The sequence below is a fragment of the Pithys albifrons genome, chromosome 20 (assembly GCF_047495875.1).
Source record: "Pithys albifrons albifrons isolate INPA30051 chromosome 20, PitAlb_v1, whole genome shotgun sequence".
NCBI lineage: Eukaryota > Metazoa > Chordata > Aves > Passeriformes > Thamnophilidae > Pithys > Pithys albifrons.
In genome coordinates, this window is record NC_092477.1 from 13581516 (window position 1) to 13607072 (window position 25557).

The 25557-nt window shown below is 37.7% G+C and overlaps 1 protein-coding gene across 6 annotated transcripts in view; it reads right to left on the reverse strand.

The window, feature by feature from the left end:
• GARNL3 (GTPase activating Rap/RanGAP domain like 3) overlaps window positions 1-25557 on the reverse strand; it is a 43312-nt gene that overhangs the window by 678 nt on the left and 17077 nt on the right. The window contains exons 13-30 of one of the 6 annotated variants that reach the window (XR_011699512.1): window positions 23952-23997; window positions 21409-21515; window positions 20472-20593; window positions 19600-19704; window positions 17029-17103; window positions 15995-16106; window positions 15167-15265; window positions 14481-14597; window positions 13650-13822; window positions 13182-13340; window positions 11280-11346; window positions 10211-10318; window positions 9654-9772; window positions 9108-9243; window positions 8139-8348; window positions 7723-7834; window positions 6738-7080; window positions 891-1013 (exon numbers count right to left, since the gene is read on the reverse strand). Coding sequence is in view for 2 of the 6 variants with exons in the window: in XM_071574698.1 (XP_071430799.1) it covers window positions 6924-7080; window positions 7723-7834; window positions 8139-8348; window positions 9108-9243; window positions 9654-9772; window positions 10211-10318; window positions 11280-11346; window positions 13182-13340; window positions 13650-13822; window positions 14481-14597; window positions 15167-15265; window positions 15995-16106; window positions 17029-17103; window positions 19600-19704; window positions 20472-20593; window positions 21409-21515; window positions 23952-23997 (2024 nt within the window). In the remaining 4 variants the exon portion in view is untranslated. Of the gene's footprint in view, window positions 1-890; window positions 7081-7722; window positions 7835-8138; window positions 8349-9107; window positions 9244-9653; window positions 9773-10210; window positions 10319-11279; window positions 11347-13181; window positions 13341-13649; window positions 13823-14480; window positions 14598-15166; window positions 15266-15994; window positions 16107-17028; window positions 17104-19599; window positions 19705-20471; window positions 20594-21408; window positions 21516-23951; window positions 23998-25557 lie in introns of those variants that run through there. The other 5 variants (XR_011699509.1, XR_011699510.1, XR_011699511.1 and 2 more) reach the window with 5 other exon arrangements.

The following is a 25557-nucleotide window of genomic DNA, read 5'->3' on the forward strand; positions in this document are numbered from 1 at the left end:
TTGTTTTAACAAATTTTGGAAAAATCTCAGCTGTTTTTTGAAATGTCTGTGGGCATTTCTGCACACTCCCTGTAGCAACATCTCCCTTGTGCATCTTGGCCATACTCTGATTTCTTCAGTTCCTGTGTTTTTTTCACTCTTGTAGACTTGCTGTAATGGCCAAGTGAGAATATTAATTGTACTGGGGCCAGAGTCTTTTTTTCTACTATGTAAATTAAAATCTAATTTTGTAAATAAATAAATAAGGTTCCTTGCTCCACTCTACCTTCTCCTTCTGGCTCGTTGCCATGAAGAAGGGCACAATGTAGTCGGGGCAATGGTACTTTCAGAGGGCAGTATTTGACTTTTTTCTTGCTGCTGCTGTTTCTGGGGTGCCTGACCACAGAATAAGTCTTACTCCCCAACAGAGGTGAACACTTGGCTTTCAGAGGTGTTTCTTTCATATTGCTGTCAAGTTGGCTAGGAATGCATTTACACCACAGGAGGGGGGTGGAGCTCGTAGGAGAATGGCTCAGACCTAAGGAAAGATCGTTGCTTTTTCAAATGAAAGTACAAGGTCTGGGAGACAGCAAGAATACACGTTTTGTCAAAAAAGGAAAAAAAACCCTGTCTTTTGTAGAGTTAATTTAAGGGGTAAAGATCTCACACTGAAGCAGGTTTCCAAAAGTCTAAAAGATGCCTGGAAACAAACCAATGTGGATTATGGTCTTTGTCAAAGATGGGTAAAACTTAAGACAAACACCAATCCCACAGGTAGGAGACAGCCCTTCAGAGAACTCAAATGGAAACAGTAATCCAGAGCTCTGTGCTACCTCCTGTCTTTTTAATTTCTTGTCTTTTTTCTTTACAAATCTGGAATTCATTAGTTCTGCATCTGTGAAAGTAAGTAGTGAGGTCCAGTTTATAGTTTATTACATATGAAGAACTAAATCACGTGTCTCCTTCACAAAGGTGATAAATAGCACTTAAAACAGTTCCAGATGTGATAGGATTGTTTCTATTGGATGTCATATCTAAAACACAAACCATACACACTATCAAATGACATTAAAAACAATGGTAATACATCAGCATTTAAGACAAGAGGTAAAGAGTCTTTGATCACAAATGTAGCAATAGCCTTAACAAATATGCAATTATTAAATTACAAAGCAGTCTGCTACCATTCAAAGGCTTAATTAAACTGACATTCCAGATTGCTAACACTCTGCATAAACCTTTACAGACATAACATTTTCCATTCAGCCAGATAAATACCTAATAGAGCTATAAATTAATATGCAGAAAACAATCTCTTAATTTTCTCTTCAAGTCATGTGCTAATATCACCATTTCCAGGAGCAAACAGGAGTCAGTCGGTTACAGGTCAGCAACAAAGGGAAGCAAGCAGGCAGTACACAGGCTGGTGAAACTGCTGTGCTGAACTCATAAGAGCAAAAATACTTTCTAACCTGCATGCAAGCACCAGTGTTTGCTGCATAACGTCTTGCACCTTCCCATATTGTTCATATTGGGCTCCCAGGGTACAATTTATTCCTTTACAAAATCAGACTGAGCCTATCTGAACAAAACAGTGCTCTAACAGAATTAGCAAGCACTGTGCATATGAACCATGACATCAGATTTTTAACAATGAAAATAGTATGGTACTCATTTTCATACACAGAAGGCAACACAAACTATTTTTAACTACCTCATTGCTTGCAGATAGGACTTTTCCCTTCCCCACCTTTTATGATCCCATTACTTTAGATTCATATATATATATTTAATGTTAGGACTTCTAATCCTCTAAAATTATGATGGAAATTACAAATATATATACAGGTATATATGTATATATATTGAAAACCAAATCCAAAAGCAAAGGATTATATATTTCAAATGCAGACTAAGCCAATAGCTCTGGAAAAGCCATTGCATCTGCAAGCACAAGTTACAGACCCAGGCCTTTAAGAAAACATACTTGAGCTGGCTGTTACTTGGTTAGACATACACAGAGCAGCAGAAAGCACGGCAGGAGCAGCGACCTTGACACACGTAACTGGTACTTGTGCCCTGCCCTGCTAAGCACTACTGAAATACTGAGTTGACTCTCATAGTACTAAAAAAAACCCCAACCCCCCCAGTTTGAATCTACCAATCAATTCAAAATGCTTGCACATTTATAGAAATAATCTCATTAAGGCAGACAGCAAACCTGCTTTTCATTCTGGGTATATACTTGCATGTACATTATGTGTTGAAAAAAACCAAAAAACAATCACCACCACAAAGAAAAAAAAAGTGAACCCCCAAAACAGACAAAAAAGAAAAAAACCTCAAACACCAAACATGCCCAATCCCAAGAAACCAAACCAACCAAAACAAACCAAAAAATCCTCACCACAGCCCCAGACCAGGAAAGGAGCTACAACAGGCCCTACTTTTTCCTTGCCAGCCCAGAAACAATGTATGTATGCATCCATTCCATTCATGATCTCCTGCTCTATGAACAGCCAAAGACCTTTCGAAGTGCACGTGGCTCTTTGTTTTTTATTAGAAGGAAGTGTTTTGTTACTTTCAAACACTTCTAAGACCTGTGTGTACTGTGCTGACACTGGAAGAAAGAACTGGACAAGAATCACCTCAGTCTGCAACAGTTTCTAAAGCCGAACTGAGCTTTAGGGCTGACCTTGGGAAGGCCTTATCAAATCCTCAGCCTTAAGGGTTGCATATTGTGTGTGTGTGCATGTGTGCACGAAAGAATTAACTTAGCTCGTGTGTCTTGGGGTTCTTGAGTCCTAGTCACACTTCAAAGCTGGATGGTTTATCTGTGTGCTGTGATTCAAATACAGAACAAAGAGGATGAGTAGCTCAAAATGCTGCATACCCATTTTGAAGGTATTTTTGAATGAAGGTTTGTGGGTATGGGTACTGGACTAGATGATATGCAGTGGTCCCTTCTAACCTCAACTATTTTGTGATTCCATGCATCATTACCCATGCTGGTGAGGAGGCACAAGTACATTCCAAATTAACTGCCCATACAGTCTAATGCTTGCACCCAATTAAATGACATTCCCGTAACTTAGTCAGCCTAAGGCACAGTGCTGAAGTGGTGACAATACCATTAGCCAGATGGGGTTAAGAGGACCACTGCTGCAAACAACTCCAGCACACTGGGATAGAAAATATTTCTTGCAGAAACTTAGCCAAGAGTCCAGAATGGGCTTTCAGTTAATCTTAGCTTGATAGAAAACGTTCAACTTGGTAACAATCCCTCCATAATGGAAACAGTTTCTTCCATCCATCTGTTGCAAGATTTTTCAGTTTTCCTATTAGGACACCACCCATCTTACATAGTTGGAAACCCAAAGATTATCTTTTCCCCCAACTATGAGATGGCCAGCCACCATCAAGAATGCAGTCTACAGGCAGCTTTAACATACAATGTGAAAGTAGGAAGGGTTGTGCTTAGGTTGGACATGGCTACCACTTGTGCCCAGGACTACTTTTTAAGTTTTGATGAGTATATGCATTCACATGCTGGAAAAGCAGAAGGGAAACATTGCTGCACGAACAGTGGCTCTAATGCTGAAGTGATGGACAGTATAGCTGTCCATCCCAGTTGCCTTTCAACAAGCCATGGCCTCTTACACCAGTTTGAAGTAGGAGAGGCTCCACAGATGTGTAAAACCCTTGCCCTTTACAAATGATGCACAAGAGCTTATGTATCAGTACCACCAATTGCCTCTTGATTTTAATTAGCAGTCTGAATGGTGAGGATCTAAGACAACATTTTGAGAGAAAAAATGGCTAGAGGCTAGTTCAGCAAATACCAACTCATCACACTAAGAGGCATAGAATTCATGGTGGTCTGATCAGACTATTAAGAACACACAGAAACCACATCCTTATACAATAGGTATTTGTCCTGTTATGCCAGCAATTTCACATTAGTGTGCTGATATTTGTCTTTTGATACAATAAATGAGATAAAGATCTTCACAGAATTTGGTTCCTGTGGCTCGTGTCAAGTAAAACTGGAATATTATTACTACATTCTCTGCCTTCTACCTATATTCTGGGCTGCTCTCATACAGTAAGTAGGTAGTAAACTACACACCCATGACCCTGAAGCCTTAGCTACCATTTCTAGGCGTCATATAAAACAAACTAAACGTTGTGTCATCCATCCCTACTTCTTTTGCTAGGTCTGATATTAGCCCTATAAGACACACTGATTAATTACAGAAGCAAAAACTCAAGAAGTGGAAGCCTTGTTAAGGCACTTAACTGGATATATTAAGAATGAAGATACATAATTTTTTCCAAGGATTCAGATCCTTCCTGTCCCATACAAGGAACAGTCTGTTAGGTCTGGTAGTTCCCATTGTGACATGTGTAACAGCTTCTACCTGACCCATTACGTCAAGCTACAGCACAAAATTCAGATGGGAGGTAGGAGGAGATGCAGTTGCTGGGCTTCCCTCTTCAAATGATACCAACATCCTGTTTCCAGGGAAGTACATGTCTGATCTTATTTTGTCCAGCTTAAGTAATCAAATACCTGCACTTCTTACAGTCATTTGCTGATGTCATCAATGCTGTGATTACAGACAGACCTTCAATGGTTCTTTCACACACACATTCCCCCATACTCTCTTAATTTATAGTAATACTTTATAGACACTGCTGTGCTTCTGGTTAAAGAAAATAACTCTTGCTTTATGGCCCTCTCTTCTATAATCATGTCTAGGATATGATGCAAGTGCCACATCTATATGCATCCTGACTACCATCATAGCCAGCAGTCAGGCTTTCTGTCAAGCTCTTCTTATTCTTCTTGGTCTCCCTAGTGTTCCATCTCTAGGGCTGGTCTTTCAGGATACCTAAATATATGTTTGTTCAGGTTCTTCAAAATGAGTTTTAAGATCTCCATATATCACTTGAACTCGTATTGAACCATGGCTGATCATTTTAAATAAAGCTATAACAGCACGGGTGAACATCTGCAATATATTTAAAATATGATATCCTAAGAGGGTAAAGCAAAGTTTCCAGTTAAAACTGTATTTTAACTAAAGCCCAAGTTTTGCAACACACTGGTACATTCTTCAAAAACACCCATATAACATAAATTAAATACTACACTGAGAAACCTTATTGGAAAGAGGTGGTTCTTTCGTGTTCTAAAAATACCTAAGTGCCAGCAGTTCCCCTGAAAGTGGATTCAGTACACAAGTGTTTAAAACCTCTAGGACAATATGCACCAAGTGATAGTTTCAGACTGTTTTTTTAAACCTTAGCTGCCCACATAAATAAGGATAGGGTAAATTAACACAGTCTCTGGAAATGACATTCTCGAAAAAGAAATATAAACTCTTGCAAAGACTTTGATCTGGTACTTCCTTTTTGATGCTTATTAAGACTCCCGTCACACACCTATGAGTGCAAAACCCACTAAAGTAGTAACAGCCTTCTGCTCCTAGACTAATTACTGTTGAAAATATTGCTGCTTCTCTTGACTAACCACTCCAGTTGAGAGTAAGAAATGATGCTTCCAGATAAGGCCTTGCATATTTTCTTAGGTGGAGCAATCAGCTTTATACACAATGGACTGAGAAAAAAATACTTTGTGAAAACAGTTTTACATTCAGACAGATGGCTGCAAAAGGCACAGATCTCCAGATGACCATGCTTGAACAGAAAGTGAAATCATGATGCACGAATGGTACTTTGAAATAAAACCAAGGATACAGGAGTATTTCTACATATAGAACAAGAAACACTTGCTAATCAAGCTAAAAAACTTCATCTATAAAAAGGCTGGAATCATCATGCTTCCATGAAAAAAAAACAAAACCCAAAAAAACCCCAAACCTCCTGCAAAGGAGTTCTAGAGAAAAGGGTTAAAAAAAATAAAAATCAAGCTTTCAATACAAAACCCTGTTCTGTAACATAAGAGCCAAGATGACTATTTCATCACAGAAAACTAGCTTATTATCAATGAAATTTCAGCCTACACCCAGTTAGAAAAAATACAACTATATGGAACAATGACTTATACTACTGATGCAAGTGCAGACAACAGCTAATGCTGATGCCTGCAGAGGCATCTTTGTGTAGTCAAAACAACTGGGGTAGGCTCTCCTGCCTGTAATGGAAAAATCTGCAGATGCACTACAGCACGAGTTTTCTAGTGGATGGATTGGGGTTTTGGAGTTTTTTGTTTGTTTGTTTGTGTTTTTTTTTCAATTCCAATTCTGAAGTATTTTTAAACTTTGTGTTTTCTATAAAAACTTCCTCTGCTCAACGATTCTTCGTGGCAAAACAGTTTTCAAGTTCCTCTAAACAAGGTGCATGGACATGCCAAAGCAATAAAAGCAACTTCATAACTTACCTGGCTCTTCAGTGAACATACCAGAACCGCGTCATTTCAAGGACTGACTGCACTGTTTGAAATTACCTTGCCTGCAAGCCTCTTTTTTTTGTTTTGTTTAAGACTGAAAAACCAAAAGCAGTGATTTATATTATAAAATTCCTCTTCTCACGTGACAAACACTGCTGTAAAACAACTCATGATAGTAACAACAGCAATTAACTTTGCTGCATGTTATTCAGGTACTCCAAATTAGAAGAAGCTTAGAAAAACTAATACTTTTTTTTACTTCAAGTTTCAGCCTAAACCTCTTGCTGATTAGCTACTTGTTAGAATGCCACAAAAAGTAAATTCATTAACTGACAAAACATACCTATGTCAAAGATATAAGCATCACCAAATCAGGCTGTGCTAGCCAAAACAGCATGGGTTCCGTCAATATTTATCACCAGTACTTCCAGGCACATTTCCCATCAGAAGCAGTGTTTGTGACTTTCCCACAGAGGTCACAGAGTTGTAAGAAAATGTGAAGTAAGGAAGAAAGGTTTTAAGACTGTCTTCATTTCAAGTCAATGATGTCATCATCATATAGAGAAATCAGCTGCAACGGACAGCTGGATGGTGAGCTCTCCTCCCTGTTTGCTAAAGTATCAGGATCTGAACTAGTGGAAAGATGACGTCTGTCAGAATAGCTCTCAAAAGAGCTTGAGATTATCCTGCAAAGATGAAGAAAAAAGTTACTAATAAAAACACACAGATCAGGGCAAGAAGGAACAATGGCTATTTCTAGACTCAATCAAGTTATCCTAAAGACATATGCAGACTACTACAACTGAGTTTCCTTCTGTTTTACACTGCAGCAGAGTTTTTATTTGTTTTGTTAATCTCAGTCTCATGTATCTTGGCTGAATTCTGCCAGTACTCTACACAAACATGGGTTATAAAAACAGTGAAAACAAGAAAATGGCAGCGGGGAAGTGCTAAACAGACAAATGCTATGGTGTTCCTTCACAAAATTTATTCTGGACACAGCAACACAAGAGCATACGAAGGAAACAGCAAGAGACCCTGCAGAGTGCAGACTCGGTAGTCCAAATGTTAATTACAGGCTCAAGTGCAGCAGGTTCTCACAAAATCCCATTTAGTCTTGCTTTGCTCATCAACATGTTTTTAGCAAAAATGTAAAATTGTTTCAGTACTTACAGTATTCAGATACTCTAACAAACACATTAGCATGAAATGCACATGGGTATACAAAGGTCTCAGTCAGCCCCAGCCAACCGAGATAAACATAAGCAATCATTTCTGAAAAGATTTACAGTTGAACTCAGGCTCTTCTGTAAGGCCAGTATATTTACCTGTCACTACTAGTTGATCTTACTGCTCCCTGCTTGGGGTCCGACTGTCTTCGAGGAACCTTTTTTTGCCTCTGTGCACTTTCTTTCTTGGGTATGGGCTCATCCAAAAGGCCTAAATAAAGGATAAAAGACTTAATACTCTGAATAGAAAATAAAGCATTCATGAAAATGTTAAGGTACCTGTTGCTGGTTTCCATTATTAACTATTTCTACCTGGCTTAGAATACAGTCATCTTATATGCCATCAGACAATTGGTGTACTATTTGCAAATAATGTTTCCTCACAGTTTCATTTAGTTCTTTATTTTAATAATTTATGGATACTAGCTGCACATTACAAATCTAACTATGATGGTTCAAAGATCGGAAAGTATATACTTGGCAACTGATATGAACACAGAACAAGGAGAGTTTACCCAGCAATTCTTTACGTGTTCTGCTTGCAATTTCTTTAATTTCCATGCGAGATAAGGACAGCGAGTGTGTAGCTGGAAGTGAGGCAATGCCACTGGATGTTGTACTAGGGATGACCTTGGAAGCCAAAGGTGACTTCAGAGGTCGTTCTATGCTTCTCCCAACCAGATTGCTGAGAGGAATTTTGTAGAGGTTTCTGCCCAGAACTTCACCTAAAACATAGAAAGAAGAAAAGAACATTACACTTTCACAACAGAAGCAGTGCTTAATACTTCCAAATGAAAAGTTATAAAGAGAAGTTGCACTTGTTGAGCTGGGCACTTTTTAAGTGAAGGAAGGAAGTAAATGTATAAGACTTGAGGCTGGTACTTCGACTATTACAAGCTGACTGCACTCTGCAATTTTCCCCATGTAGGGTTAGGGTTAGGATTAGTGTTGGGGGAGGAGGACAGCTGCACCTGAATCGCTGGAAACCACCACCTAACTTCCAGTGATTTTCCTTTTTTTGAACAAAGGACAAGGAGAAAGAGTCTGCCCCCACATGAGTTATACAACCCCTTGTATTTGCCTTGCTGTGAAAAGACTGTGATCCCGCCTCGCGGCCAGCCGGGGTGCGACACCGCCACCTGCTGTCCCTAAATATAACCGCACCGACAGAGAGACGCGAGGTTGTTTTGAGGTCGTTTTTGCTACAGTGAGGGGTGGCTTGGCTTTGGTCTGTTTTATAGTTACAGATATGTATAAATATATATATATAGTAGTTAAGAACTGTTATCCTCTTCTACACATTTTGTAACTAAAGTTCATTTTCTTTTCCTTAAATTTAAAGGGGGTGTAGTGTTGGTTCTTGAGAAGTTCCCTTCTCTAGGTTAAATACACGCTTTGGTTTCCTTTAAACTAGGACACCATCTTTACTAAAGATCAGCTTCACTGAGATGTGATAGCTGTTTGGAATGATTAGAGATCATTACCTTCTGGAGAAGAAAGAGGACATTCTGACTTTTCGTAAGCTGTCGGTGTTTGAGGAGAACTCTTTGAACTCATTTCCTTAGAGCTGCTGTCAGATGATCCACTTACTGCAGCAGAAGCTTTAAAATAAATGTCTGACTGAAACGACAAATAACTCATCATTAGTACAGTGAGACTTTCTTATCCATCTTCCAAGTAAGAGTTTGTCCATTATGTTCTAGCATCACTATTGCTGTATTGCTGCTTAGTCACCGAGGGTTGGTCATAGAAAGGTTATCACTAAGTTGAGGGTACACCTGTGATGTTGAGGAGAGCATCTGCCCCATAAACAGTCAAGTATCTTAGAATTGTATTACTGCGACCAATAAAGGGCAGTCTGATCCATTCTGGTTCTCTTTGTACTTGCTATAAACTAAAAACAAAGAAGATGAACAGTTACAACAGATGCAGTTTTGGTTTGTTAGGTTTTTAGCTGCAGCAAGTTTTTATGTGAATTAGATCCCAGTTATACCACAGAAATAGTCAAACATGATTTTCCTGTGTCTTACCCTTGATGCTACAAGTTGAAGCTCAGGCACAACTGCCGTGTGCACTAAGTTCCCGTTCACCACTAATCGGATCTCAATGGAATCGGTAGTGAAGGCAAGGATATAAGGGAAAGCACAGACTGCAATGAAACAAAAGTTATCTGGCAAGGAAAAATGGTTAATTTGAAAGTTTCTTGGATGCTCCATGAAAACTATTTTTGATCTTTTCTGGCATCTCCTTTTCCTGTGAAAAGGTTATCTAACATACTGAGGGACATGGAGCTACCCCAAGCCTGAAGAAAACTTCACTCTCCGGGACTGGCAGAATATAGAGTGAATGGCAAATGAAAAAAAAAAAACAAACCAGGAAAAAGAGTTTAGCAAAGGAAGAACTTGGAATCAAGACTCCACTTTCTGAAATTATCATATGCAGAAACTTAGCGTAAGTGGCATCATGAACGTAACATGCTTAGTCCCACAACACTGTCATTCCCACAACACTGTCATTCCACTAAGAGCCAAGTGCAAGCTAAAATGGTAATGAAAAAACCATCTAGTAAAGAGAGATATTTTCTTACCAACAGCATAAGGAACTTGATTCCAGCTAAAGTGGAAGTCATAAGCTGAAGGCTGGATCAGTGGAGAACCTCCACTGAAAGGATATACCTTTCTGTATTGGCAAACATCTGTAACAAAATAGTAAAAAGAAGCATCCATCACCTTACAGTGTAAGTGACAAACATCAAATTGACACGAAACTGTTGGAGCAAGCCCAAAGGAGGCCACGAAGTTGCCAAGAGGACTGAGCACCTCCCCTGTGGGGATAGGCTTAGAGAATTGAAACTGTTCAGCCTGGAGAAGAGAAGGCTGTGTATAGACCTCACAGGAACCATCCAGTATCTGAAGGGGCCTCCAGGGAACCAGAGAGGGACTCTCCATCGGAAAGTGTAGTCACAGTACAAGGAGCAATGGGTACAAATTCAAAATGGGGAAATTCAGGTTAGATACTCAGAAGAAATTTTTTATTGTGAGAATGGTTAGACACCAGAACATGTTGTCCAGGGAGCCAGTGGATGCCCCAGCCCTGGCAGAGTTCAAAGCCAGGCTGGATAAGGCCTTGAGCAACCAGGTGTAGTGGGAGGTGTCTGTGAACATGGCAGTGGCGGCTGGGACCAGATGATCTTTGAGGTCCATTCCAACCCTTTAACATTCTATGATTCTATATCCAAGGCCATTTTATAAAAGGATATTGAGAGAATTACAATGAAATAACGCAATGGTGCCAAGAAGTAGGCAGAAGAAAAAACACAAAGCCAGAACGGGACATCACACAAGGAAAAAGGAATGAAATGCTAAATTGTACACGTCTTGAAAACACCTAGTAACAGTAACTACCTAAAGAATGAGCCAGATCTGAAAACAACAGGACTTTTTAAAGATGGTGACATCTTTAGAAACAGTTAGTATGACTAAAATATTTGAATTTCTAGTCTGTCCAGCATGCATTTAAGTTCAAAAGAATATATTTGACAAACTTACCATGAAACACTAACATTTATTTTAAAATACAGACCTAGATTCCAAAGAAAAAAGAATTGCATAGGCAGATTGAGCTATTACCATTTTTGTCCTTCCCTTAACACTTACAGTTATAACACAATAGTAGACCAGCTTCACCATCTTCATATACATCAATAGCTGCAACAAAATTAACCTGCAATGATAATGGAAAAAGTTACTGAACAGGCAAAGAATACTGTGGTTATTACAACTGGGTTTTGACTAACAAGCAATAAAATCAGTTGGGGGAGTGCATACCTAGAGACAAAAGAAAAAAAAAGGATATAGATAAAAATTTTCTAAATGCAGACTCTTTTGTTATCAATTTTCAGAATGAAAATCTATTTCTTTTGAATTTGGTTCTGTGCAGTACTGAACATTCAATACCACACTCACAGTGTAAAGCAATAAAAACGTACCCAACTTCTTTGGCAATACCAACTTTGGGAAACTGGGTGCTTTCAGGAAGCTATGAATCAACATGATATGTTAAAAATAACTGTTATTTTCAAAGAGCTCCAATGCACACTTTAAAGATTACTCAACAGTCTGAATTTACAAACTGAGAACCAATGCTGGTCAAACCACAGTACTTTTTAAATAGATTAGGCCACAAATTCTCATATTTCAACTTCGGTTTTGTCTTTTACACTTAGATTAAAAAAACCCCAAAACAGCCACAAGAAGTGGCACCTGTTCAGGAAATTACACTTTATTATTGAAAAACATAAGGTTACATTAGACAAATGCTTCCCAAATCACATATACTACTCAGACAAGGCAAGGGGTTAGAGATCGATTCCATGAAGAGCAGTTCTTTGACCTTCCTTTGTACGAGATGTTTACTTCTTGGTTTAAGATTACTGTGTAGGTCAAGAACTGTTAAACATACCTGGAGGTTTACATATCTATACCAAATGCATTTTGACCCATTTTTTGTAGTGATTGAAAGCCGTTTCTGCTCTGTTACCCAGGGAAATAAGTGGATGACCCATTTCAACATTGTAAAAAAAAAACAAAAACCACTGTCCCAGCTCATATTAATTGTCTGCTTTGTTTGTGTTCCTAAAGGAAATAAGGATTCCTGAGGGTAAGAGGAATGGGGGTGGTGGTGATGACATACTTCCCCACCCCTATTCTTTACTTGTAGTTCCTCCTCATCCAGACCAAGATAGATTTCCACTGCTGTCTCCACTGTAGCACCCATGCTAGGAATACCTCTTCATCACCAGATGCAAATAAAAATACAGGTCATTTAAAAAGAAAATAACTTATCAACAAGAACCATCAAACAAGAAGAGCAATCTCTTGTCTTGTTAAAAATAAAAAAAGGTCAACTGTCAAATTTTTTTTTCAGCCATATTTAGAAACAAAATTGTCTGATTTGGAGAGATGCTGAAGATCACTATCTTCCCAGCAGCAGGAAATACTGTAGCTTTTTTCTTAAACTCAAAACATTTGCCTAAATCCCAACCCTATGTCCAGGATAGAAAGATTCAGTTATTAGTTGACTGAGCAGAAGTTTCTTAAATAGAAATACAAGCTATGTGTAAAAATCTCAACCACAGTACATGCAAGTAGGCAAATCTGAATGAGATACTGGTGGCCAACAACTGAAGTTATTTTGATGCAATTTCTTAAACAACAAAACTTTGATATCACAAAGATAAAGCAAAAAGCAAACTATTGACTAAGAAAGGAGAAAAATTAATTTATGACAGTAACAATATTTCAGAGCCTGAAACACAGGCTCTTTCCTAACATGCCGTATCTTATAACTACCTCTCTTGGGAGTTATTATCACACATCCCAAAAGGAACAAATATCTCAGAGTGCCCTAAAACAATAGTTATTGAAGTGAAAAGTAACAGACACGAGGATCTCCATAAATTACACTCCCAGGAGGTCAGCATAGGATGCACTGAGTCTGCAAGAAATTATATGCCGTGGGGCTCTGCAAAAAAACCAGTTTCAATGATGCACACTTACCTTGTTTGTTTCAATGTTATGCAATCTGTAGGACTCCCCTGTGCTCTCATTGACTAAATCAAACTGGTGCCGATACGCTACACAGATCAGATTGTCACTGTCTCCAGTGGGTCCATCCACCAGTGTCAGAACCACTGGAGGGTCAGAAAGGCATATTTCCTGTAATGTAAATAATAGAATTACTCTCTTTTTCAAGTGCTTACTGTGGGTGCTGCAGGTACTCCACGATTTTAGAGGCATGTGCTCTGAGCACAGAAATAGGACATAGGACAAGCAGAAACTTAATTTTTAAAAAATCTGAAACATTTCTTCGGCACATATATGAACGAACTCCATCAGATGGCTTCTCACTTTTATTTGTCTGGAGGTTCAGGGAGATAACACATGTTCCTTCCCTTTTCCACACCCCCTGCACTAGTTGAGTACTGCCCAGTCTGTTAAGGTAATTAGTAATTAGATTACACATACCCGGATATACTGGAATTCCTCTACTGGAGATTCAGATGATGAGAGCACAGAGCTGCTGGTTAAACTCTGGTGGGGATTATATTTCTTTGTGACAAGAAGCAGTTTGTTTCGAATAGCCACAACAATCCTCAGTTCACTTCCATGATGAGTATTAATAGCATACAAATGGCAGCCTGAGGAAATAATATTCTAGTCTGTAAGTGGTTGAGGTAGGCTTTGATTTTTTTGTTCTGTATTTTTAGGACGATTAGTACAACAGGGCTCTGATGCATGACTTAGCAACACAGAACTGAAGTTCCCTCAACAGGATAACAACAAAAAGACAAAAGCCTGTGACTTCTCTGAAATCTATTTTACCCTTACTCCTAAATACACAGATTTTCACTATTCTGCAGGTTCACGCTTTCCAAAGAAGCTTGCTTAAGACGACCAGAGAACTTTTATGTCTACTAAAATAATTAGCAACACCTTGAGTAACAAAACACTACTATTTGATGGAGATTTGCCAGTGTTCCTCAAACTTAAAGTGTGTTTTATTTCAGTTTAAGTCCTTGCAAAGTTCGTCCTATACCTTCCCAATCCTGAAACCCTATTTTTCCCTAAAGCTTTTCATCAGCAACAATTACTAAGCAGCACAATACTTTTACAAAGTTCTAAAATATCATGCTGGACTATACAAGTTTTTAAATATAAGCTTAACACAGTTTGAATTAACTGTCCAGAGAAAACACTCAAGGTCAACACCAACTGCCTCAAGGGAGCTAAAGAGCCCCTGGCAACTACTGGCATCATACCACAGTGGAAGTTTTTAACACAAAACAATATAATCACCTTTTGTTCTCTCCAGTTTATTTTCTCTGCAGTCATATTTGCTTCTTATAATTTGCTTTGTCTCTATATCTTTTTGGACAGCACTGAGTCTGAAGACAAGGAGGCGAGAGTCCTTCCCTGACATACGAAGAGAACCAGGAAACAAGACGTTAAAAAAAGCGGCAGTTTGAAATTAATACTTCCAAAGAGAAGCAGCATCTAACAAACACAGCAAACATACACAAAGCATAATGCTTGAAGTTGTTCTATACCAGAAGCTTCAGGAAAGTACATTCTATAGCTCTAGGATGTGGTGACTTTTAACAGAATACATACCAATAAAACACACTCTGTAAAATAGTGACATCATAAGTAATTACACCCCCCATTTTTGTGCAACTGAATGAATATATAATTCAGTCGAAGACATTTGCAAAAAATGTCGAGTTCTAATGGTAGCCATATAGACAATATGACCAGTTTTAGGCTTGCCTTGAAAGAAGCATGAATTAGCATGTAGGTATTTCCACCTCCAACTCCTCCCCAGCCTTTCAGAAAGTAACGGCAGTTGCTGTATGTGCTCCTTCATTCTAAATGAGGCATCTAATGTACTTACGTACACCAATAGACACAATTGCCTCATGAGACACACATACCCAGCCACAGCCAGATTCATATAGGAATTATAGAACAGGGACTCCTCCTACCTTTGTCTGTTCGGGCAATCAAAAGATCAAGAGCTTCCAACACATGCATCTGCTTTATTTGGAGAGTTTTATCAAATACTTGCACTGATGGTTGACATTCTAAAAAAGAACCACATATATGTTTTCAAAATCATGCTAAAATATGCTAGTCACTGGTTTTGAACCCTTTCTTTCTTGTAATAACTTGTTTTTTTCTTACAAAAATGAAGAGAAAAAAGAAAGAACTGCACAAAGCTGCTACATATACCACAGACTCATAGCCAATACTTCCTCACAGGACAGTCTTATCTTTGTAGTGGATCAGATTACACAACTGAAACCTAAAAGTGACTTTCCTTTGGAAAGTCTAAGATTTATGACCAAGAACTAACTTCATTCCTTCAGTCCTGATGGCCTTATGTGGCACACAGAAGAGAAACGGTTAAAATAGCAATGTCATTGCTAGTGGAAGAAGCAGGCTTTCATTGTCACATAAGCCCTTGGCTTCACACTTGCTCTCATCAATGGCTAAGAAATCAGACAAGCCATTTAAACACTCCTTGAGCCTGGATGTGACTTCTCAAGTGCTTTCAGATGGTCAAGAAAACAACATCTGAAATAAGAAAACATTCAGAAATCTGCATTAACAGTCACTCCCCAATATGGCTTGATTCTAGCACAGACAGAATTTTTGCAGCTAGGTTATATAAATGCAATAAATTCACTTGGGTTAGGACTACCCCTACATGTAAAGGCCTACCAACAACTGAACAGAGCTTATGAACATACGTTTTCAAGAAAATGGTCAGACACAAAAATTGACACAAAAACACCAGATCATTTACTAACCATCTATTAACAAGATGCCAACATCTGTAGAAACCAGCAACGACTGCCCCCAAGAATCTGCACAGACAACCTCATGAGGAAAATTACTGCAGAAAGATTGAGATTCCCAAGGCTATGAAGTAACATAAGGGATACATATTAAGTATATTAAGAAATACAGATCATACAGACACAGAATGTGATGGACAATGGCAAGTAATAACATGTCAATGCTTTTGGCAGGATACACTTCCAAACAGTATATTTTTTGAAATATCGTAGTTGAGTTAATTTTCTCGCAGAGGAAATTCTGTATTAATTCTGACTTGGAGACTAGTAAATGTAAGACACATTCCTGAAACACTGGAATTAAAACACATGTAGCTGATACTCAGTGCAACCCTGGAAACACACCCTATGCATTTTACTTAAAAAACCCCAACAGACTGATAGACTTAAAGCATATGTACCACCATGCATATACAATTTGCTTACATTTTACGCTTCAGTTTGCTGTGTTTAGTCACTAGTATATGGTGCAGTTGAAAATGCCTTTCTGCCAAATTGCTCTTTCATCCTGTGTTCTTCGCTGTACTTACCTTCCAGAGTCTGCCCCTTCTCTCCCAACTTTTACACCAGCTGGAATCTGAAACTTTAGAAGCTGTTCTGGAGGTTCTATATAAAAATGCATGTAGAAGGGTGCAGTTTGCATATTTCACTCCCTAATGACCTCAGACAAAATCTAGTACTACAGAAAATGAAAACACAACTGAAATTTGTTTTAAACTTGTTGAAGTTAAAATAAAAGACAACTGCATTTGAAAAATGGCAATTTCATCAGATTTTCTCAGATATAAAAATGTCCACACTTTCTTTAACTTGAGAAGCGCTTCTGCCTCCAGGCTCATCCTTTATTAATCTGACAGTGACTGCAGAATCACTTTGACACTATGCATTTCATCTTTTCTGCTGCAGCATATAATAACAGAAATAAATAAACAGATGCCATACTAGATAACGTTTAATTTTTCATAACTCTTCTCAGTTTCACTCACCTCCTTTTTACAAAAGCTTGTGGTTGCCAAGTTAGTTGTGGTATCCCCTTTCACAGTGGTTTTCAATTTCAATGCCTAATACAAACAGATGTTTCATTTAAATCAAGTTTTTGTCAGAAATACCCAAGCTAATGACTATATAAAAAGGACAATTTAGGACTACAAAGTAATTCCAGTTTGGAATTCCTATACCGTTTTAAGTAATTAGAAAAGAAGCAGAATTTTGTACCCTGAACAAAGTCTGGGTGAATCACTAGATGGTTATTAGGTATCTTTTCAGCTGAAACATATTTGTTTTTTGTTTAGGTTTTGTTTGTCTGTTTGTTTGCTTTTTAAATGGAAATGCAAAATCAGAAAAGTCAAGCATAGTAACACAGGAAAACTTCCAACTCAAATAATACAAGCTAAACATCGACACATTTTACTCTGTAATCTGGCTGGATAGAGGATCCTTTTATCAATTACACAAACTGGCCTTTTACTTGCAAAACTTCCAAGCACACACTAAAAAATAGATAGATATACAGATAGATAGATAGATATGCATGCTTTGCAAGACATCCCAAAGACACATGGTCACAGGGTGACAAATTCTTCAACTAGAAGAGAGCTAATTTTGAAAGGGTCAAGAACTCCAGAGAAATATCATATATACACAGTTTCTCTGAGTTGCACAATAAATCTGTTTAAAGTATGTTATACAGCTTCATTGCTAACTTTACAGCAGCATTCCTATGAAATGGTGACACATGAAACTGCCACAGCATTCCTTAATGCAAAGCTCAGAACTAACATAAAACCACTTTCATTGCCCCAAAGTTTGCATACAATCACGCATAGTCTCTATGAAGTGGCAGTATCAGCTGCATGTACCATTTGCACATTTGCATGAAGTACGACTGTCGGCTTACAGAGATGCACAAAATGCTTTACTCCATGAACATTTTAATTCCATCTCGCCAGTCAGAAGATACCACCTGGGCTATAAATAAATGATTTAAATATACTGCCAAATCAGTAATCAGCGAGTTTTGTTTACCATCTTAGAACGCAACTGACTACAACTAAAGGGGAAATACATTCGCAGTTTGGCAAGAATGATTAAAAACTGCTTCGAAGGCATCTTGAAATGTGCCAAAGACAACAGTTTGTAACTTAGAGATAATATCTTCTAGCGAAGGGAAGGATTTTAATATGAAAAGAAGCTCCAAGAAAAACACAAACAGGTGTCTATGAACTTTTAGCCCACATAATAGACTTCACTTCAGTGAAGACAAGGTTAAGGACAGAAGTCTTGCTTAAGAAATGGATCCCAACTAGACTTGTTACACGGGCATCTTATCAGCGTTTAACTCAGGAGAGGTGGAAGGGGCTCAAGCTTATAGGTTTCAATACTTTCAATAACCACGTTTTTCTTGTTTTAATTTAACTTCTGTAAAGTAAACTTGGGGAATAAATAATTGGTTACTTCTGTTTCAATATTACAAACACATTCAGCTTTTTTTTTGTTTTAAACCTCCTAGTGACTAGTTATTTCAAGGTGATTGAGGAAAGGGTGGGCAAAGCTCAGAGGAGTAGACTTTGCAGCTCTGGTAATGCAAGCTTTAATAGCCCTGAGACTTTTTTGAACCAGCTCTCAACGACCCAGTACCTTCTCTACCTTTAATCAGACCCAGAACTTCTCAGAATCACCTATTCTTTATATTACTAAGATAAAACACAGTGGGAAGGAAGAGGAGACCTGGGTTTTGTTGGTAGTGTGAGTTTTTGTTTTGGTTTTTTTTTTTTGGTTGGGTTTTTTTTTTGTTTGTTTGCTTGGTTGGTTGGTTTCCTGTTCTGTTAACTCCTGCCAGGTTAAATCAGCTCAGAAAGAGGTACTGTTAAAATAAGCTGCAGAACCATTACATCAGTCCCGGATGAAGAAGAAACAAGTGAGAAAAGACAAGGGAAGCATAGACACTGTTGGCTTTTATTGCCACTGTCAGATCAAAGCAGACTATCTTAATCATCAGGAAGTTTTACTCCTCACTGAATCAAAACACTAATAAGCCCATAGAAGATGGGAGAGAGCATCTCGCATGTTCAAAGATGTGTGGCAACCTCTGATTTAGCAGAAAGACTGTTGAAACTTCCTCCTGACTAAAGTAGGCTAAGTATTTTCTAAGAAATTCAATCTTAATAAAACATATGGAAGACATCCATGAAAATTTATGTTTTTCCAAAGCACAGAAAAAGACAGAACTCTTCTGCTTGGAGGCAGAGAGCATCTGCTACATGAAGCAGGGAAAGACCTTTCAGGTTTGAGTCTAAGGTGTAATTTTTCCAACCTTCATTTAGTTTAGGTACTATATAAATATTTGCACTTCTGTTGTGTACCTCAGGTGTTACAGATAAATACTTCTATTCATATTTTATTTTAATGTAGCTTAAAATAATGCAATACCAAAAAACTATTCCCGATCGTAGAAAACTGCATTAAGTCCTGACATAACTGCAAGCTCATCAAATTCTAACACAAGAGGGGACACAGTCTTTGTAACGCTCGCTGGGTTCTTCCTAAACCGTCCCTACCTGACCAAGCCGAACAAACTCTGCTTGTCGAGCTTCCTCTTTCTTCCGTGTTGATTTTGGGGACTCTGGTAACACATCACTGAAGGACCTTCTATTGAGCATGTTCTAAAACATAAAAAATGTTTCTATTTTAAACTGAAAAGTTTTCAAAATCTTTTAATCCGAAGTAACTTAATGTGACATTTAAATTTTCTGGGTTTGGATACTTTCCTGTAGCGATGAATCTAATCGTATAGCCTCTCAGAGAGGAGAATCTGCAACTCTTCCAATCCTCGAGTGCTTTACCTCCCAACTTGCCACAGTTTACCACTGTCATTGTTCTATACAATCATACTACATGAATATATGACAAATACATGAAAAAAAAGTTTAGGCAGATCCATTTAGGTAAGGGAAATAAACAATGTGGAAAAAATAGCACCTTGTTAGTTTTAGAAGCATTGAGCTTCTTTTTAGTTAGTTAGGAATTACCTTAATAAGAAGTCTTCGTTCCCTAAAGTAATCATCTCATTGCTAACCTAGGGCAAAAATTATCCAAACTGACACATAACAGGACAAGCAAGCGCAGTTTTTGTGGTAACAAGACTAATACCTGTATTTTCAGTGTTGAAATTTCTTATTTCCTTTCCTCAGGTAAGTTTACACAGAGTATGACATTGTTATGCTTCTCCTCACACCTGGTGAAGAGTCCTATGCAGAAAAGGACTGTCTGTCAACTTTCATGCAACTGTATAGGACAGTTCATATTTAGCCTAGTCATATGCAATTCAGTGCCCATTAGGATGACATGACAGTCTTTTAAAGCATCAGAACAGTAAATCTACTACTAGTGAGGAGAACACAGGTGAGGGATGCAGAAACTTTTGACTTACATTTACCTTGTGTAGGTCAGGCATCATGTCTTGGTATAAAGAGCGGATCAGCATGTCTAGAGTGCGTTGACGTTTCTGAGAAAATGTTGGTGTTTCCAGGGTGGCTTTTTCCCCATTTATTACTAAAAATTTATGGAAAAAAAAGATATATTACCTAAACGAACTTTGAAAACTTCCACTGACTCTAGTTTGCTTTTGTACCAGAACACCTCTTTTGCCCTCATTAGTTGCCTCATTTTTGCCTTTTTTTTTTTTACGTGAGTTAGTAATAGAATGTCACAGGGCATCCCAATAAACACATAACTGATAAAAAAGTTACAAACAAACCACTCATCAATTTAGGTATTAAACGATTTAAATACATGAAATGAGTCATCAGTCAAGTCCCTGCCAGGAACAGAAACATCTAATTGTAATCATTGTGAGCAGTTCTCAAAGATTTCCTTCCCGTTGATTTAGAAAGGCAAATAAGGATCAATGAAAACTGGCACTGAACCATACAGGATTAAAAAGTGCTGCATAGGTGCATTTTAGCACCTTTAAGAATATATTCAAAAAAGCTTCTATTTTCAGGTTTTAAAAGCTACTAAGCTAACACCTTCTATTACTAAATTATGAACAGCATTACAGATTCTTCCAGATCTCCAAGTCCTTTAAGCAAATTGTAAAGCTAAATATTATTGCACATTCTGAAAACATAAAGGTCAGTTTGGACTTAATGGCCTGAGAAGTAGAGAAATTCAGGGGGTTTTGTTAATCTTACTAGAACAGCCTGATGGAACAGACATCCCATCTGTGCCAAAGATTTGAAAAAACCAAATTTTATACGGATCAGCAGCATACACAAAAAAGTGTTTACATTGCAAGCATCAAGAATTTCAATTCCTTAAAGCCCTTATAAAAAAAAGTGTTTCTAACAAAGTAAAAACCGACTTACGTTTCACCAACACAAAATCCCTGAATTCTTGGTGATTTGTAAACACAGGTGGGGATGGAAGGGGAGGCCCAAAGAGAGGAACACTTTCTTCTGAAAATATTTTCAGCCTATTGGAAGTAGAAATCTTTATGTATATTGAAAGTCACATTCAAACTCTACCCTTCATTTTATAGACACTATTCCAAACAGAAGAAATTGAAACTTATCTGGGTATGTCTTATATAAGAATTTTGAAGGATCTAACGAAGATTCACTTGGAATTACTCAGTAGAGCAAAATTATGCTTCCTTTACACAAACTAATACAGGGAAATTAGAACAGAACTTTGCAGTTCTACTCATAGAGCAATACTTTTAGTGGCACTAGTAAAATCTAGTCCTTTTCAAAAAACTGTAAAAGAGCAGTTCTTTGCCTACAAGACATGTTCTCCTTACAGATTTCTGCCTTATCCATGCATTCACCACAGCATGAAATGTTTGATCCTTTCTGAATAACAATGGCTTATGACATCTGAAACTACATCCCAGGAATAGCAAATTCATTGTGACTGAGGAAGAAAGAGTCAGAATGACTTTCATGACAGCTGGACCTGCTGAGTTCTTGTGATTCATAAAGAATCCAGCACAGCAAGAATGAATGGCAGGCACAAAATCCTACACACAACACATTCAGTAGGGCACAGCTTCTTTAAGATAAGGGATTGTTCTTCACTATTTCAAGTGACAGTCTGCAGACAAAGGTCTTCCAAGTGGCACGTGCAGATGGCACAGGTCACAGTAAGTTAAGCGGTAAAGTCCGAGTAGATTCAACTCATCTCTACTGTTATGCAAACCAGTCAGAATCTGCTTCCTCAAAAAACCAGTGGTGACTGACTGGAATTGAGACTAATGGATTGTAATGGCTTCAGACAGTCTTTTTTCATGAAAGCTTAGAAACTGTGCATACAATCTGAAATGCAATGAATATTGATCATTCTAATATTGGTTTCACATATTTGAGACACAAATTCACAGATGCCCTATGTCTATTTTATTAGATTCATGTAAAAAATAAATCATTTGTCACCACAAAAGGTGTGAAATGTTCCTTAACTAGAGTAGAATGAATTATGACAGGGAAAGCCACAACAATATCAGCCAAAGAAATACACTTTTGAGTGAAGTAAAATCTAAAAGCAGAAATTCAGTGTCAGATCTCACAGTGGCGTTGCATTTGAAACAAGAAAGATTAATCTCAAAAGACTAGTCTCTTTTGACTGACATTTTGGCCACTTGGAAGACTGTCTTCACACACACATAAAAAAATAACAGAAGAAACAAGAGTTCTATTCAGGCCTAAGATGAAAGGACAGAAGGAAATGTAATTTAGCCAAGCTAAAATATAATGTACTACGCCTATCATATAGGGAAAAAGTACTCTGTGATATGTACTGCAGTAAGATGTGTCAAGAGAGTAGAATGAAGCAAGTGAAGTAAGATGGACTGATCTAGTAAAAGCAGCCAGTTATTGAGAGCAAGACGGACAAATTTATCTTATTTACTGTTACTCATATTCCCCCCCCAAATAAACAGCAATATAAAAAGCATTTTACTATGGCTAGCCCATCTACTGACTCTTAGCTTACAATCAGGACAACATTCACTTCTTGAAGGGTAATGAGGACTGTATGCCCAAGTGTCTGTACCAAAACAAGAAAAAGAAGGAAAGAAGTATCTGCACTTGCACTGCACACTGGAATCACGAACACGTTTTGTGCCTCTCACAAACATGGAAATGCTGAAAAGCACAAGCTATGAGGACAACAAATTTAAAAAAAATTGCAAGAAGGTATTTACAAGATCTTGGAATAAAATAAAACTATTCTTTTCTTGACTGCACTATAGATACTTTCAAAACAAACCTTAGCTATAAATGGGAAGTGGGGAAAAAAACCACATATGCAAACTGAAATACCATGCTGTGGGATTCTTCTCTGGAGCTAGACTTAATGGCATGCTGGAGAAATCCAGTAATATGCAAAACTTCTGTAGATTTTAAGTATATGATGTCTAAGCATACAAATTCTCTGTTAGATCCATAAAAACGAACTAGTTTGCTCAGCCACTGCTGAACTGTGATCTGTAAGGATCTGCAATCCATGGCTATCACAACAGCTATTTAATTTCCATACATCTAAATAACTATCATACATGTAAGTTCACTATGTTATTGATCTCACCAGGCCAGTTTGTCCCATCATTTTGTCTTTCATCATTTTGTTACAGTTCATCCAAAGAATAGTTTTGGTTTTCCCCCTTAGCTTATGCCTGTTTCAGAATTTAATTTTTCTGATGGCTAGAAACATGCAACTTATAGCCAGTTTAGAGACATCTGCATTGAGGTCCATATTCCTCTCCAGTTTCTTAAATTCACTTGGCCTCCCGGCATACAGATGAGTAGACCTGTCTGTGTGCCAGGAGTTTTCCCTTCACCAAAATGTTTTCCCATTTTCTCTAGACCATCAGAAATTCACTGTGAAGTTAGTTGTTAAAATCAGCACCTACCTGTAACTATCATTTTCCTTATTGTATGTCACTAAAGCAAAAATATCTGCCATGCAGTTAAGGAAGTTAATCCAGTTCTAATAAAGATCACATGTATTTTAATACACTTTTTCTTCTCCTGTAGTACATAGCAGATCTAATAAATGCAAAATATATTAATAAATGTAAATATTAAAATGTTCTAGACTACACAGACTGTGCTGTTTCTAAAGCAGGCCCCATATAGAATTTCATTGTTTGATCAAGTTTTAAAAATCAAGCTCGTACTACAAACACAGCACAAAACATGCTCCAGAATTTTGTGGTTTATGTGTTGGATAGATTTGTGATTAAAAATTATTTTAGTTGATAAAAAAGTACCGATTCCAAACTTCGTTTGTACCAAAACTTCCACTTAAAAGATTCCAATGAAATAATGCAGGTAACAGAATACTAAGAAATAGAGAGAATGAATTGAAGTACAAGGACACAAAAATGTATTACCAGCCTTGAATCACAAAAGTTGAGGCAAATCTAAGAAAAAAAATAATCGCATAAATCCTTACTGTTGCCTTGCAAGATTTTTTCGCAGAATCAGTTAGAGGCATAGTGCTGGGACAGATTTCCTTAACCCAGCTCTTAAATTTTCAGTCCTCATAAACTGTCAAAGAAAGTGCAAGTCTGGATAACTTAGTTGGCTGTGTGGGTTTGTTCTAGATAGAATGAAGGGACCCCAGCCAATAATTGTGATCCACACTATCATGATGCGATTCCATTACTTCAATGGAAGCATCCAATGCTATTTTTAAGATGAGAGTACACTGGCTAGTCTCCAGCTGGTATTCCAAAAGAGACACACATCTCCTACAGGCCCTGAGTCGCATCTGACAGACCTGTACAGACATTTCAAGCATGCTAAATTGGTGCTGATGTCTTTATTTTGTAACTTGATCCTACCCCACAGACAACACATGGAAAATTCCTATATAGCAACTGTCACTACTGTATAGGACAGCATAGTGGGATTATCTGTATGCTATTTTTTCCTGTTGCAAAAGTAGCAAAAAAGGTGTGCTATAGTATGTAACAAAATGAGAACAAAGGGCTAGTACAGATTCCATTAGGTGCAAGATTTATCACATCTGATGTAGCTCAGAGACAACTCCCAGTTTTACTGCAGACACCTTTCTCTGTGAGTAGTCCAATTGAAACTTGTCAGGATGGTACTATGACTCCATCAACCAACTGTGGGGTTACTTAGAATGTAGACTTAGGGCACATCTTGTTATGACATCAAGGACCTCAAAATGTTTCTCAAAAATCAAACTGTAGGACAGACCAATGACATTGTGACAAGTCCTCCTAACAGCAATAAGGAAATATTTATTTCTTTTATATTAAGGCTGACACTCTAATGAAGAGGTACATTCACTTGGTAAACAATTCTTAATATTTAGGTTCCTCTAATATCTAAAGGTTTTTATTACTTTTGCATTGTGGAAAAGTACTTTTGTTCTAGACTATTCTTTCTTTTAGGGTAAAGAACATCAATATTAAAAGCTTAAATCGAAAAGTTAAGATCAGCTAGAGATGAAACTAGCAAGAGGGTTGTAACAACAGTTAGTCT